The sequence below is a fragment of the Leopardus geoffroyi genome, chromosome B3 (genome assembly GCF_018350155.1).
Source record: "Leopardus geoffroyi isolate Oge1 chromosome B3, O.geoffroyi_Oge1_pat1.0, whole genome shotgun sequence".
Taxonomy (NCBI): Eukaryota; Metazoa; Chordata; class Mammalia; order Carnivora; family Felidae; genus Leopardus; species Leopardus geoffroyi.
Genome location: NC_059337.1, coordinates 67,967,211 through 67,984,539, shown reverse-complemented (window position 1 = coordinate 67,984,539; position 17,329 = coordinate 67,967,211). Strand labels below are relative to the sequence as shown.

At 36.4% G+C, this 17,329-nt stretch overlaps 1 protein-coding gene across 1 annotated transcript in view; it reads right to left on the bottom strand.

Annotated features, from left to right (window-relative positions):
• AQR (aquarius intron-binding spliceosomal factor) overlaps window positions 1-17,329 on the bottom strand; it is a 101,416-nt gene that overhangs the window by 5,723 nt on the left and 78,364 nt on the right. Inside the window, exons 28-35 of the mRNA XM_045450108.1 lie at window positions 17,181-17,318; window positions 13,570-13,641; window positions 12,294-12,481; window positions 11,415-11,586; window positions 9,064-9,234; window positions 5,529-5,614; window positions 4,066-4,240; window positions 351-464 (exon numbers count right to left, since the gene is read on the bottom strand). Of these exons, the coding sequence (XP_045306064.1) occupies window positions 351-464; window positions 4,066-4,240; window positions 5,529-5,614; window positions 9,064-9,234; window positions 11,415-11,586; window positions 12,294-12,481; window positions 13,570-13,641; window positions 17,181-17,318 (1,116 nt within the window). The remainder of the gene's footprint in view (window positions 1-350; window positions 465-4,065; window positions 4,241-5,528; window positions 5,615-9,063; window positions 9,235-11,414; window positions 11,587-12,293; window positions 12,482-13,569; window positions 13,642-17,180; window positions 17,319-17,329) is intronic.

The window sequence follows — 17,329 nt, the reverse complement described above, 5'->3', positions numbered from 1 at the left end:
GAGGGGTTACCAAGGGGCACTAGGAACCTTCTGGAAATAATTACTATGTTCATTATCTTGATTGCAGTGATGGCTTCACAGGTATTTACATATGTCAGAACATACTGAATTATATACTTAAATATGTAGAACTTATTGTTTGCCAAATTCTATCCACATAAAGGTGTTTTTAAATCTCTCTCTCAAAATAAATAAACTTTAAATAAATGGATGTTACATGAATAACAACAACCCTGTTTGGTTTAGCTGTTTTCCCACAGCAATCAAGTACTTTAAAGGTATAATCTACAAAGGCAAAGATTCTTTCTACAACAACAAAAAAAATAAGACTGAATTTTGAGAAAACTCACCTGATGATAATGATGTGTGGTCTGTATCAAATGCATGTACATGTTATATACAAAGTTTGCCATCTGGGGCATATTCTTTATTATCTGTACTTCATGAGATGGCCTCTCTCCATTCTAGAAGAAGGCAAAAAGAAAGTTAAGTACAGTAAGAAAGTTAATATGCTAAAAGCGAACATTCTAGAAGCCCATGTCTTATGTATAAGCACTAGGGTTTGGAGGACATAAGAACAGTAACAGGACAGGGTGCCTGGGTGGCTCAATGGGTTAAGTGTCCAACTCTTTGTCTTTTCTTTCTTTCTTTTTTTTTTTTTTAAAATGTTTACTTTTGAGAGAGAGAGAGACAGACCATGAAGGGGGAGGGACAGAGAGAGGGGGACAGACAGAACCTGAAGCAGGCTTGAGGCTCTGAGCTGTCAGCACAGAGCCCAATGTGGGGCTCAAACTCACAAATCGTGAGATCATAACCTGAGCTGAAGTCAGATGCTTAATCAACTGAGCCACCCAGGTGCCCCAAATGTCTGACTCTTGATTTCCATTCAGGTCATAATCTTGTGGTCATGGGATCAAGCCCCAGGTTGAGCTCCTCCCTGGTTATGGAGCCTGCTTAGGATTCTCTCTCTCCCTTTGCCTCTCGCTCATGTTTTCTCTATCTTAAAAAAAAAAAAGGACAAGAAGGACAAGAATAGTCACAGGACATTAAGAAACAAGTGTGAATGACTGGGGCGCTTGGATGGCTCAGTCGATTGAGCATCCAACTTTGGCTCAGGTCATGATTTTGCAGTTTGTGAGTTTCAAGCCCCACACCGGGCTTGCTGCTCTCAGCAAATAGCCTGCTTCAGATCTTCTGTCCTCCCTTCTCTCTCAAAAATAAATAAAAGATTAAAAAAAAAAAAAAAGATGTTAAGTGTGAGAGTCCAATAAGGACTTCAGAAAGAGAAAGTGATTCAATTTAAATTTAGTAAAAAAGACTAGAAGTAAGTTAAGAGTTACTACCTTATAATACAATTTCAGGTTGGTAAGTAAAATTTATGAGTTTTGGTCTAATTCATGCAGAAGAGTAAGAGATAAATGATCAGTTGAATAGAAAGAAAAATCAACATTGTCTAAAGTATTGTCTCTAATACTTTGTATGCAACAAAGGCAATTTTCAATTTTATTCAGAAATAAAATATTAAACCTATTTTTCCTATTTTTGTTTTTCTAAAAATAAGCTAATATTACTGGTATTTAATATATAGACTTGTTAGTCATAAGGGTGAATATGCAAGAAATTTTTCCCTAATAAAGCATATGGTCAAATGCTAGTCTAAAGTGCAAAATTTGTGGTATCTAAGAACTCTTTGGGGGAGACTTAAATTGTGGGAATCCCAGATTCAGTAGGTCTGACACAGAATGAGGTGATTCTGATGCAGTCGTTTCCCACAAAAATCTGAGAAATACTGCTCTAAAGTGGTAAAGCATGAATGAAGACAATAAAAAATGTGCATTTCTTCCTAAACCATCCTAGAATAAAGATGAATAACTTTCCTATTTATAGTCAACTCTAAAATATTTCATAAAGTCTCACCCTTTCTCACTGTAGAAGCAATTCAGAAGACTATAAAGGTAAAAAATTTTATCATCAAGTAACAAATTAAGGCATGTAACGTCAGAAATACGAAGTGTATTAAATGGTATTTCTCAGAATTAAGCAGGACGGTAGTATTACATGTAAGTAGGTGTTCTTTTGATAATGGTCACTTTCTGCAATGGTCACCACTTCTGTGTGCCAAGACCGCCATGCTGTTACAACTATGAAATACTACCTTTACAACACGGAAGGCTTTTTGTTTGTTTTGTTTTTGTTTGTTTGCTTATTTTCTGGTGGCTCTGCTGGGAGCTGCCTCTTCTGAGACGCAGCACTAGTGGCACAGCCCCGCCCACCTCCAACACTGATCTCTTGAGCAGAAGGTGGGGAGATGCTCTCAGGTAGTCCCCCAAGGGCTTGACTCCATGGTGTTGGGTAAGGCACTAGTTTTTAAGCCTTCTGTTCATTGGTACTGCCTGATCTCCTCCACGTGTCTCCAGGTGTGTCCCTGCAGCCTTTGGATAAAAAGACTGCCTCAGACCTTGTGTTAGGAATCTGCCTGTTTAATAATCAGCCCACAGGGGCGCCTGGGTGGCTCAGTCGGTTGGGCGTCCGACTTCAGCTCAGGTCATGATCTCACGGTTCGTGGGTTCGAGCCCCGCATCGGGCTCTGTGCTGACAGCTCAGAGCCTGGAGTCTGCTTCAGATTCTGTGTCTCCCTCTCTCTCTGACCCTCTCCCATTCATGCTCTGTCTCTCTCTGTCTCAAAAATAAATAAACATTAAAAAAAAAATTAAAAAAAAAAAAATCAGCCCACAAAAGAATGAGAAGTTCAGAGCCATAGGATTGTGTCCAGACTTCAGAGGCTGACATTCAAGGCTTTACATGACTCCACCCCCTCATATCATTCCACCCTCATCCTTCTATTCCTCTACAGAAACATTGCTTTAAAAAAAAAATGCAGTTAAAAAAAAAAGTACTCAGCCTTATTATAAAACAAACACACAGCATTTAATTTTTTCTTCAAAAGGGGGAGTGGGGGGGGGGGCAAATAAGTGTACTGTGAACATTGAAAACAGCTTTATTTAAAACCCAAATGGATCTCTAAGACATTGCATTAAATGAAAAATGCAAAGCTCAAAAGTCACAACCTCAAGATTAATGAGTATGCTAACCTTTATGTAAGAAAGAAAACAATATAAAAAAATAATCAGGTTATTTGCTCCTTTATGCGAAAGGAATGTAGGAAGCATAAACCAGAAATTAAAGGGACTGGTCACCTTTTGGGGTGGGGGTGGAAAAGGGGAGCAAAGATGAGGAGTTTAACAACAGTAGCAGCGATGAGGAGGCAATGACATTTCTGAGCATGTCCTTTGTTAAGTGTATGTGCTATTCCCTCCGACATTCTCCAAAAATGTAGGTAAGAAAGCGTTCTCCAAGATCTAAACCATTTATTACTCTGTTATCAAGTAATTAGTTAAATTCTCCTTAAAAAGCTGAAGAGAGGGGCGCCTGGGTGGCGCAGTCGGTTAAGCGTCCGACTTCAGCCAGGTCACGATCTCGCGGTCCGGGAGTTCGAGCCCCGCGTCAGGCTCTGGGCTGATGGCTCAGAGCCTGGAGCCTGTTTCCGATTCTGTGTCTCCCTCTCTCTCTGCCCCTCCCCCGTTCATGCTCTGTCTCTCTCTGTCCCAAAAATAAATAAACGTTGAAAAAAAAAAAAAAAAAATTAAAAAAAAAAAAAAAAAAGCTGAAGAGAGGCAGTACAGTACAGTGATTAACAAGGAGGATTCTGGAGTTACACTGCCTGGGTTTTCAAATCTTGGATTCTCCATCTATGAGATGCATGACCAAACTACTTAACTTTGCTAACCCTTAGTTTCCTCATATGTAAAATGGAGTTAATGAGAAACCTTACTGAAAAGGACTATTAGATGAAGTGAGATCATGCATGTAAAGAACTCACTGCCTGATACCTAGTGAGTACTCAATGTTAGCATGTATTGTTATTTTGCGCAGAAAATTCAATTCAGTTCCACAGTGTAAGGAGCGCTCTAAACCAGTGATCGGATGATCTATGTGATGATGTTCCTAGCTACTGTGATCATCTGTAAAAGAGCACTGCTCTATACAATGAAGAAAGAGTCCTACCTTTCTACTGGTTGGGAAAGGTTCTGTTGGAATTATATGCAAATGAAGTGGACGGGCAGTGAGCTGGCTAAAAGCTGGCGTTAGCTCAAAACAGTTTTGGAAGAGGGATACTCTTGCGAAGATATACAGTCCAAGTCTGGCTCTAGACATGGCCACCACCAAGCGACGGACATCCCTTTGGAAAACAAACAAAATTAATTAACATAGTTCAAGATTAATAACATAAGTATGCAGCTTGTTTTCTTGTTTTGTTTTGTTTTAACATATTCCACTCATTATTTCTGTTCAGCTATAGCAATAAAAAGTTAAGCTTCTTAAAAACTTAATAGAATAAACATTAAGTTAATCAGTGTCGTGTGAATAGTTAAACCAAGTAAAGTTAATGCTTTATCACTGACCTCCATGTTTTTGTTTTTGTGAGGGGGGAATCATGACCAATGCACTGATTAAAAGATCTAAGTAGCTATAGTAGTATTATGGTACAAGAAGTCACGTCTTAAGAATGTGACAAAGACAAAAGCACTAGACAGTAATAAAAAAAAGGTGGAGACTGAACGAGGCAGTATTCATGTATTCATACTGTGAGTTTTGGAGACATTTTAATTATGTAAATCATGATGATGCCGTATTTAGACAGTAGCTATAAATAAGCAAAAACAAACTATTTTAGAATGCAATAATTCTGAAACAATTTCTTGAAAATTACATCTTTGTTTACTCTTACATAAAAGTTATCAGTCTAATGGAACCTGATGAGCGGGGCTAAGCTCCAAGCAGATTTTGACTTAAATGACAACATTATGAGAGCTTGGAGAATTTTTTCTTTATATCCACCAAATAAAATAATAAAATGAACTCTCATTATAGTTTTTGCCACTAAGTCATATGAGATAAAAGTTTACACAAAACTAAATAGCTGCTTTGTAACAAGAAGGTATTATTCCCATAATTCTGTAGCACATAAATACATCACAATAAATGATAAAAATAGATTATTGTTTGTTTTGACAATTCTTAATCCTGGGAGAACAAATGGTTCCTTTATCCTCTAACAGTGAGGCTGAAAGACTGTGTGAGGAAAAAGTCAGAAATCCTATGCAATGAGAAATGTACTCTGAAGACTATTTTTACCACCTTCTTAACTCTTTTAATTTCTGACACTGTTTCCAAAAAACATCATATATTAAGATTTTATAATAAAATTCTGTCTCTGCTACTGAAGATTAAAAAGTAAATGTACTAAATATATTAAAGATTCAAAAAATTCAGATGCAATGACAATAGTTAACTATATAAAGAATCTGATATTGTTACACTCCAACAAAAAGCTGCCAAACCAAAAGCTGCCATACCAATTAATTATACTTTAAACTTAAAAAAAAATTTAAAGCCACTTAGCTACAGAAGTTCAAAATTGAAGCAGACAGTAAAGTTTAATAATATAAACATTTTTCCTTATGTACCTCAGATGGCCCACTGCCCTGGTTCGTACTAGAGAAAGAAGAATATAATCATTCTGTTGACCTTGAAATCTGTCAACAGTTGTCACCTAGGGAGAAAAAAAATGGAAAATATGGTATCTTTTCAAACGCACCATAACTAGACTTTAGAGAGATCATTTAAATCATATGCCAGCACAAAAATCTTATCATTAGAATAATCCCAAGAGAAACATGATCATATACTTGGAATTGAGAAAAAACAGTTGATGAACACTATGAAATAAATCTCAGGAACCAGATTAGACTATGTCCCCATGTTATTTACACTTACAGCACTCATCTTTACCTCTGCTGACAACGAAGTAACTATCTGTAGAATTAACAGTCTTCCCCCACTAGACGACCCAAGTCCATGGACACAGGTCCTGTTTATCTTATTACCTGACATACCAGTTTGATGCCCAGCAACATAACCTAGCATGCTCACTTAGGATTTAATGGTGTACAGCACAGTGATTTCAGAATTCTACACATCACGCAGTGCTCACCACTGCAAGAGTACTCCTTCATCCCTATCACCTATTTAACCCATTCCCTCACCCTCCTCCCCTCCGGTAACCATTAGTTTGTTCTCTATAATTAGAAGTGTTTCTTAATTTGTCACTCTTTTTTCCCCCTCCTTTGCTCATTTGTTTTGTTTTTTAAACTCCACAAGAATGAAATCATATGGTGTCTGTCTTTCTCTGACTTATTTCCCTTAGCATGGTACTCTCTAGTTCCAACCATGTTGCTACAAATGGCAGGATTTCATTATTTCTTTAATGGGTAATATTCCACTGTGTGTGTGTGTATGTGTGTGTACACATCTTCTATATCATCAATCCATGGACACTTTGGCTGCTTCCGTATCTTGGCTATTGTACCGAAGTGCGTATATCCCTTTGAAATAGTGTTTTTATATTCTTTGGGTAAATACCCAGTAGTGCGATTGCTGGATCATAGGGTAGATCTATTTTTAATTTTATGAAGAACCTCCTTACTGTTTTCCACAGGGGCTGCAGCAGTTTGCATTTGGTTTGGGGCTACCTTGAATAAAGCTGCAGTTCATGTATATTTGTGAACATGTTTTCATTGCTCTTGAATGACTATCTAGGAGTGAAATTGCTGAGTTGTATGGTAAGTATGTTTAACTTCACGAGAAACTGTCAAAATGTTTTCCAAAGGTGCTGTGCCACTTTACACATCCACCAGCACTGTTCCAGATTCAGAGTTCCAGTTTCTCCACATCCTTGCCGACACTTGGTATACTGTCAACCTCGTCAATTTTAGCCAATCTACTTGGTGTGTCATTGTAGTTTTAATCTGTATTTCCCTGACAATGAATGATGGTAAGCATTTTTCATGTGTTTATGGGCCATTCCTATGTCTTCCTGCATGAAGTACCTATTCATTTGCCAATTTTGTATTGGGTTGTCTTTATTTAACAATGACTGTCACAGGAGTTCTTATATTTTGAATTTAAGTCCTTTGCTCTTACACGTGGATATAATCCCTGGAAATGTGTTCCCAACCTGACCATGTGGAGACCTTGTCTGAGAAATGGGTTCACACACTGAGAATGGCAGAGCAGAAGGATGGAATGAATCTTGGTCTTTGATGACATGATGGAGTCATTTCTGTAACCCAACCCTGGAGCCATTCCATTTTTGTCTTCTTGTGTGAGAGAGAGTAACTTTCTTCTATTATTTCAGTTAAGTTTTTGTGTTATAAATAATAAAAGGACTCGGACACCGATGTTCTACTTCTCAACTCTCTGTATTTCAAAGCTATTAGTTTCTCACTTCCATGCTCTACATTCCTTATGGAGTGGCCAGTGTGTCCTTGTACTCTTTTCAACTGTCTCCATTTCTGGGTTTTTGTTTTATTTTCTTCCAGCTCACATTTCATCTCTTCCCGAGTTCTTCCATTTCTGTGCTTTGTAGCCTTCCCTCACAGAAATGATTACTTCATTAAGCACTTTAAAATCCACTGCCAAATATGTATTTGATGTTTCATCTGTTCCAGGACAACGCGTTATCTGAAGCAAACGTCTTGTCAGTATGCTTTGTGCTAGGTTCCTTTGTCTGACTCTTTCATCTCTGAATAAGTGGGTTTCTTGGATTAGCTATGTGCAAGAGGTTAAACTGGGGTGAGCTGGACAGTTTCCTAAAGGCTGCATTTTCACAACAGAAGGTTCTCATTTCCTCTGCTGCTGTAGAGACAAGTCTACTTTTTGGCGAACATGAAGGCTTCTTTGAACCAATCTGGGACCAGGAACACTTCTAATTTCCACATCTATTGTTGAGTAATAAGAAGGTGGCTCTTACACTTCAGAGTGTGCCACTCACCTTCAGAAAGTGCTTTCAAGACTGGTCCCCTAAATTCTCTTCTTCCCACATTTTCTTTCTGTTCTTGGTCACCTGATCTATGTCATCTCCCTAACAATGGAGTTTGTCTTCTCCTTCCATTTTCCTGTTACTCTTGGATGATTTCCAAGAAAAAGTGAGAGCACTTTGATATAGCCATGTTTACAACCAAGGTCTTAATTTCATCATTAGTAATATATTTGTTATCCTTAACTTTCAGCCCTTTATTGATATAATCAAGTGTCTTCATATTTATTTGATATTACTCCATGCCACATAAAAAACTTAAAAAGTATAAAAATAATCGTCAGGTCTGATGGTACTTTACAATCTTCTCTGATTCTCAAGAAAAAACACTCTCCCACACACATACAGTAAAAAGCAGTACAAATTATACCTTTGCAAAATAACTAAATAAAAAGTTCTATAATTTCTTTTTTCCTTTTTGAAGGTTTCAATTTTGATGAAATGCAATTTGTCAAAATGTTTTTTTTTATGAAATTTATTGTCAAATTGGTTTCCATACAACACCCAGTGCTCATCCCAAAAAATGCCCTCTTCAATACCCATCACCCACCCTCCTCTCCCTCCCACCCCCCATCAACCCTCAGTTTGTTCTGTTTTTAAGAGTCTCTTGTGCTTTGGCTCTTTCCCACTCTAACCTCTTTTTTTTTTTTTCCTTCCCCTCCCCATGGGTTTCTGTTAAGTTTCTCACGATCCATATAAGAGTGAAAACATATGGTATCTGTCTTTCTCTGTATGGCTTATTTCACTTAGCATAACACTCTCCAGTTCCATCCACGTTGCTAAAAAGTTCTATAATTTCTATTTCTATTATAACGGTACATAAATAACGTCATTTCATTGTCCTTCATTTTACCAACAAAAAGTTTTAGGATCATTTACTTCTGATTATCACCAACAAAAATCTTTAATGTGATAGTTGAGACAGAAGTTCACAGTAAACCAACAACAATCTCAGCTAGGACTGCCAAAGAATTATTTATAGTTCCCATTATTTCATTTTCTCACAGCATGAAAGGAGATAGCAAAGAGACAAAATAGAACAATATAAATAACTCGTAATACATACAAATTTTTCCACTTGCCAACATGATGAATAAGAGAACATATAATATTCATAAAATTACCTTATTTGGTCTTCCAATCAATGGATTGCTTCCACATCGTCTATTGATGATGTCACGAATAAGATGCTTTTGCCCATTATATGTTGTTAGAATACTGATCTTGTCAGCAGGGTAACCAAGTAAACACATGTACATAAAAAGTGCCACTACATATTCTGCTTCTCCAAGATTCTGTAATGTAAACATAAACAGATTATGTCTTTATTTCCTTTCATTTCAGTTTTACAGAAAGAATGGCAAACTGGCACAACTGTTGATTTATTACAATTCAAGAAGTGACATTAACTTGGATAACTGAACACCTTCTGTAAAACTGAGGGATAATTCTATCCTAGATTAATAATGATAAATAAAGAGTATATGGTAATTATTTCTCTTTGATATTTGGAATATATCAGTGATATATGGAATAATCATAAAATAAGTTACCAACTTAATGGCTTAATATTTCTGGGACCACCACAATCATAATAAAGATCAATAATATTCTGCTACAATACACTGCAACTGTAGGTATGAATGAAATAGTAACACAAAGGAGCAAGGTAACCATCTAAGAAGCCAGCAGAAAAATCCAGTCTAATAGCATATGCATCTAATAGTACTGAGGTGGACTCTCAATTGGGGTGCAATGTTTTCTCCTTTTTCCTTAGTATTTCCTTGTGTGTTTTATGTTTGGTCTCTTCTTATGGTTGCCACCTCTACCAGACCACTTTAAAGTGAGAAGAGAATGTGGCCTCAAATTGGTCAGTCTGGCTTACATTTATGCTAAGCTGAATCCGAAAGCGAGGAAGCAAACCCAAAGCTTTGTACAGTTCAGTAGCGACTAAATCAAAAGCATTAGAAGACAGAAAAAAGTAAAATGAGAACATAAAACACAACATGAAAATCAAAAGAGAAAGACAAGAAGAAGATGGATTTCATGTAAAGGCAAAAGGAAAATTCTGGAAGACCTTCAGAAAAATCATTTATATTCTGATTCTGGGTTACACTCACAGCTTGAGTTACCTCTTTCATTTAACTTTTCTAGTTCTTTGGAAGACAGGAGGGAAGAGAAGCTACATGACTGTAAATCTGTGTCGGTACTGATAGTAACTACATTTATCTAAACATCAGCTCTAACATAGGTAAAATCTTTTGATGTATATGCTGCTGGATCTTTAATATAGATTATCTGTATACACTCCTATGTTTTGTTGATCCTCTTTAAAAATAAAATGGGGGGGGGGCACCTGGGTGGCTCAGTGGGTTGGTTGAGCATCTGACTTCAGCTCAGGTCATGATCTATTGGTTCAAGGGTTGGAGCCCTGGGTCAAGCTCTGTGCTGGCAGCTCAGAGCCGGGAGCCTGCTTTAGTTTCTGTGTCTCCCTCTCTCTCTCTCTCTGCCCCTCCCCTGCTCATGCTCTGTCTCTCTCAAAAATAAATAAACATTAAAAAACAATTACTATCACTTAAAAAAAATAAATAAATAAAAATAAAAATAAAATGGGATCCTATACAACGTATTTTGAAACCTGACTTTTTTCATTTAATATAGCATAAACATTTTCCCTGTCAGTAAACAAAGTTTTAATCTTAGGATTCTTAATGCCTATTCATTATTTCATTATATGAAATAGGTAATAATGTAATTACTCCCCACTGATATTTAGGTTGTTTCTCTTTTCTAAAATACTATGCAGTAAAAGAAAAAAGATATGATAGATATTTTAGCATATAAGTCTTTGCAAACTTGTCCAATAATTTTTTAGGATAAATTCCTTAGAGTGAGAACACTGCTTTTAATACATACTGACAGTTCACCAAACTGTTTTCCTACTAGCATTGCATGAGTATAGAATTTCCGCAAACCAACTCCATGCTGAGTATTATTGGAGATGAAAATACGGTCCGGTAACTTATAGCTGCTACAAATCTCTTTTTTTGTGTGAAACACAATATTCTTGTCCTTACTGCCTTTGTCTGTTTGGGTGTTGATTATTTTAAAAGGCGACTTATAGGAGTTCTGTATGTATGTTCAGAATTCAAATCCACAATTTGTTAAATCTTAAAAATAAATTTTGTCTCCAATCAGTATTTTTCTTTATGACATCTACTTTTGGTAACGAGCTTAAGGCCTTTCTCATCCCAACATTACGTATTCATCAGTATTTTCTTCTTTCTAGTGTGTTTATACTTTCTTTTCTTTGATGTATCTTTATCTGAAATTGAAATTTTTGTGTTGTGTATGAGGTAGGGACCTAGTTTTCCTTTTTTCAATGGCTAGCCAAATGGTTCGGTATCACTGATTTAGGTAGTAATTCAGCTAGGCAAATGCAAAATAAACCTAAAAATTTTATGTTTTTTCTTACCTGATAAAAATAAGGATTAGGTTCAGACTCTCCCACTCCTTGAAAATCTTCCACATTGATGAGCTGGAAGTCATAAAGCAAGCCGGCATTTGCTGTACTAAACTCCGGCAAGAGCTGTACGTGCGGTAAGTTTCCCAGATTCTTGTATCGCCAGTTGTAGAGGTTACACAAGCTTCCGAAAGACAAATCCCACCCCAAACAGGAAACGTTAATAATGTAAAATCTTTTTCTAATATACATAAGGGGGTTCCTAAGGAACTGTGCTCTTCCTTTTAATTCTCATGTTAACCATTTTGCTCTCATCGTTTTAGCAATAATGCTTTTTCAACTTTGCCTCCCTGCTTCAAGCAACCAAAGGTCAGAAGACTTGATGATACTATAGAGATGAAGCTCTATTGTGTACTCTGAGGTAAATGTTATCTTTAATCCTTAAATTAAAAAACCAGGAAAAAAAATCAGGGAAGAGCCTGTAACTTGAGGAATATTTTGAGGTAATTATGATATGGGGCCTACATACTCAATATAAATAAGAACTGGTGTATTTTCCTTGTTTACCTTTTGCTTTAGATTTCAAAATGATATTAACTGTATATCTTACACTTAATATGGGGCATACAGTTAATGGGGGCATAAAGACAGTGAAAGTGACGGAGAAAAGAAGCCCTCAGTTCACAAATCACATACATTAATCTTAGTGAACGAAGTGCAGGAAATAACTTAGTTCACATACCACGCAAAAGGCAATACAGGCACTTTCAGATTTGTAGATGCCAAGTTCCTAGACAGCTGGGAATACTAGAGTCTCTACAGAATATGCTATCAAATACTTGGATTATGGAACAGGGGTCCTTAAACAGGGAATACTTAAGGCTTCTTTACCTTGCTCTGGCTCGCCCTTGAGCATCAAGGTCCACAGTAGGAACTCCAACACGGACAAAGCGAGTGAACAGAGACTGCTCCATATTTGAATACTTCTGAAAGGCCATATTCTTAATGACTGGAGGTAACTGGTGATGATCACCAATCATAATCCAGCGTTTCAGTCGGCTAAAACCATCTTGAGGATTCTAGAAATGAAAAGTGAGGAGATGACAAAATACTCTGATTAATATATTATCCTATTAGTCTCCAATTTATCATACAAGAGTCCTATTTACAAAACAGCTTTATTAGCTTACTAATTCTCATTCACCAGCTCCACAGAGAGACATCTGGCAAATGTACAGAATGACTTGTGAGCCACAAACAGGTGCCATCACCCTCGTGGCTCACAGTGGGTGAGGGAGGGTGGAAGGATTGAGAGGGCAAGCATGAAATTAACTCTGCTTTACCAGGTAGGGCAATCCAAAGAGGTCTGGAAGACTCTGGTCAGAATTAAGCAAAGGGTACACAGAAAGAAACAGATGCCCAAACAGGGAAATGGAAGGATGTCAGAGTAGACACCTCATATCACAATTATGCCGAGAACCAGTTCTGAAAACCTCCAAAGCAGTAAAAATTATGTCTTTAATATTTCCCACAGTATTACTTCCATTTCCTGCTTTATAGCTCTCCTTGTTCCTTGAAACATACCCTGATAAAATGCATTCCAAGTCCAAAATAATTTGGCTTATAAAACAACTTTAGAACCTAATTTATCTATGAATTAAAGCAGTCTTTATTCTTAAATTGGGGTTCCACATTTTGTTTTTAATTCTTCCATAGTAAAGACTATGGTACAGTAAGAAACATTCTTAAACATCATCAGTTGGCTAAAAAAATTTAGGCATAAAATAAAGAAAAGCAATGTACTCAGTGAACATCAAAAACAATTCTAGAAACAACTCTAACAAAAGAAATGAAAAAATAGCTCATCTACCCTCCAAACTGCATAACAATGTAATTTTCTTGATTAAAATTACTAAGCCTTTTCAAAACTTAAAGATAAACTATGAATTTTTAAATAGTACTCCCAGAAACAAAACAAACTACTAAAGAACCACTGAACAGATTAAAGGAAGTTTATAGGCTTAAAATAGATTAGCAACCATAATGAAGTTAAAGAGAATATGTAATTATGGCAATTAGCACCCCAAAACTGTGTAGCTTTTTGACACTGCCCCCCGGAATTCTTCAAACTCTACTTTCTTTGTTTCAGACCTCAGTCTCCTCCTACCTGTAGAAGAAGAGGTATAAAAGTTTCTATCTCCAGAATCTGCGCAGCCTCTTCCATTAAAATGTTGTCATACTGAGAAAGGGAGAAAAAAAGAAATCTTGTCAAAAAGGCAGCTTGAAATCTAAACAACTACCACCATAACTGTAACAACTAGCCAAAAAACCCCAAATAATATTAGACAAAAATAACATCATACAAATTATTCAAACATGATGCCCCTGCTTTTCTAGTTCAAGTCTTAGACCTCAGGGAAGTCCTCTAAATAAACAACTACCTTGAGGAGATCTCACAGATCATTTCTTGCATTGCCCATCAACTTAAGTTATTTTCAATTCTGTTCTTTAAGTTCTACATAAGAATCAAATTATGATTATATATGAGGTCATTTCCATCGATACTCTTACCCTAGGTAGTATTTGGGAGCATTTATTTTTCCCTTATGAATTCTACCCAGCACATGATAATCCACCTCTGTTGTATCCCTGGCAATTTGTCACCAAAGCATGAAATTTTATCTTCAAAACTCCCTCTCCATTTCTACCACCACGACCACTGAAATCCAAGCCACTTCTCTATTGCCAGAAATCTCTTTACTAGTCCTTCCCCTTCCTGGCTTGCCTCTCATAAACCACTGATACAACAGGCATCAGATCATGTCACCAACTGGTTCCAAATCCTTCAATGGCTTCTAATTGTCTTAGGAAAGAAATCCCTGAACATGGCCTGCACGAGATGTATTAATAAGGGCCTATATTCAATTTGGTCTCTGTCTTCCTCTCCTACCCTTCTCCTTACTAATTAAACTTTAACCATGTTGACCTATTTCATTTTCTTAGAAATGGCAAAATGTTTTGACTTCAGGCCCTCTGTAATACTATTCTCTCATTTTTTTCTTTGCTTGGCTTTTTCTTATTCTTAAAGTACCAGCTTAAAACCCACTTTATCCAGGTCTTCTCTCACCTCCAAATCTAAAACTGATTTCACAGAACTCTGTCCATTTGTCTCACAGCACATCACAATTTGTAATTCTATCTGTATATTTACTTGTTTGGTATCTGTATCCTTCCACTAGCCCAGTTTCTGGTAACGCCAAGTACTGCACACTTATAAAATAATGAAAAATCAAGTCTTTCTCCAACATAAGGAATTTTCCTTCTTTCTTTCATGATTACTTCCATCTGCCCAATTATCTGCTAGATCTATTCTCGACATGCTTTCCTTCCCCTCCACTTCTAATTCTGATTGTTAGTGTGACATCCCCTTCCTTGTCTTATTGGTAAAATACCTTCTTTGAGAATCTCACTAAATACAAATTAGAGTTCCTTTTTTTGTGTGTTTTTAAAGTTTTCTCCTCTTAGTCTGTTTTCTAGAGAGGCAGAAGGTAGGAGCATGTATTTATTCTTAATGATTAACCCTCCGCTTTTAAATGGATTGTATTGTTTATATATACAGTACTATAATTTCTGTGCTATTAATCTTTACCAAACTCTGCTTGTACCTATTTGTTTGTCCAAGATAAGTAGCTAAGATGAATTTCCATTGGAAATCCAATGATGAAAGTTAAGTTTCAATTATATACTGTTTTCTACTGAAAATGACTGAAGGGTTAGGCATGGATAGGTGTCTTCTCTAGCTCTATCTGATGCTGAATTTCCCTATTACAAGGATTAATTAGGTCATCCCTGTAGGAGCTTAGGAGGAGTTCCAAGAGCCACATTTTCTCACAAGTCTCTGCATGGACTCTCAGGATAATAGACATGATATGAAAAAGAGTGGGAGCAGCTCAAAGATGTTTTAAAGAGCCTGCTTTCTGAAAAATAAGTGAAAATCTAATGCAATTTAACTTACCAAAAACATATCTATAGATTCTACTTTGTAAAAGACGATTTTAATCACCAAGCAAGATTATGACATAACTGTATTGGGCATATTAAGGCAGGAAGAGAGCATATGACTGTGCATGCATGTCCCCGTGGGGACAGCACAAGGTCAAATGACAAAGTCTAAAAGGGAAAGAACAAAGGAAATACTAAAAGAGTTGAAAGAATGGTTGATTATCAGGGGAGTAAGGGACTGACCTTTCTCAATGTTAAGTAGCTCTATAAGGTTTTTAAATGTTTAAACCACATGCAGGTGTTTAAGTTTGATAAAAATAAAACTTCAAAATTGAAAATATAAAAAAATGTAAGGAATACTATTAGCACTCATGCTAACTACATATGAATAGCACAATTAAATAAATGATTAATGAAAATTTGATAAGCTACAAGTAATGCTTTTTAGAACGTGCATATGAAAAGCTGCAAGACACCATAAAATGTTATTTATGATTTTACACCATTTCCCTTGTTATTAAACTGACAGTATTTAATATCAAATAAAGCATATTTTATTTATTTTAACAATTATTTATTTATTTTGAGAGAGAAAGGGAGCGTGCAGGAGGGGCAGAGACAGAGGGAGAGCGTTCTCAAGAAAGTTCTGCCCTGTCAGCGCACAGCCCATGCCGGGCTTGAACCCACGGACCGTGAGATCATGCAAGAGTCGGACACTCAACAAACAGCCACCCAGGCGCCCCAAGTATATAATGTCAGTCCCAGAAACAAAATATTTAGGTGAAAAATTCTCACTAATAATTTGCAAAAGGGTAAATTCACACCACTCGTGTAAGTTCACAGTACCTTTTCATAATTTATCGTACTTGTGTTACCTTGCAGCTGAGGAAACTTTTCATCCAAGATAGCAACTCTTCTATCACTTTGAATTTTTTTAGCACTTACCTTCCAGTGAGCTCACAACATTTAAAATTTCTCAGTTACTTTCATTAACAACAAATGCCTTGCTAACTTTGAATTCAAACCAGTACACAAACCCTAATTTTAAACAACAGATAAACCAGTTTCAGAGAAGTGAAATGATTTGCATTAAAATCAGAGTTTAGGCCTGTATCACTAGCAAAGTCACAAAGAGCCTGCAGATTCAAATTTACTGCTCATTTATTACATTCTACTTTAAATGAGTCATAGGCTATCAGGCTATGGTGCTCATTAACTCTCCTGTCTTTTATCATATGATGAAATCATTTTAATAGCTCATCCTACAGTCTAAATGAGGATCCCATATCCTTATATGGAAAGCTTTTCGTCTACTGAATGAACAAATAACTGGGAGTGAATGTGTACTCAAAACATGAATAATGCAAGCATATAAATGTCTAATAGGTGAAAAACATTGTCAAATGTTATTTTTATAGGTTTTAGTTCTGTTTGGAGATTTTTTAACATAGTGAAAACAGATGAATTTACCTTAACAAACATTAGAATTTAGTTAGACGATTATGGTCATAATGTTATTTAGTGGCCATAGGTCCAATAAGTAGACTTAGAAAAATTAGATTTAGAGTACACTAATCATGTAAACATCCGAGGTTATCATCATTTTCAGAAGAGACGTTTTTAAGTAATTTTGAGTGTGAACTTCAGTCAGAGGTAAGCAATCTCCAAGGAAAATGGCGTAGGTAAAAGAAAGGAAAGGGGAAAAAGGAAAAGAAAGGAGAGGAAAGAAAACACTAACAACTGAATAGATGATGAACTAAGGAACTAAGTCTCTACCTTGAAACCTAGCTTGACTAAATCATGTCGTTTTAAGGCAGCATGAGTACAGGTCATAGCAATGATTTTGGCTTCTTTCACCAAAAGGTATTTAGATCTGTCCAGTCCACTTCGAAGCAGTTCGGAAGCTCTGAATTCCTATGGGAGTG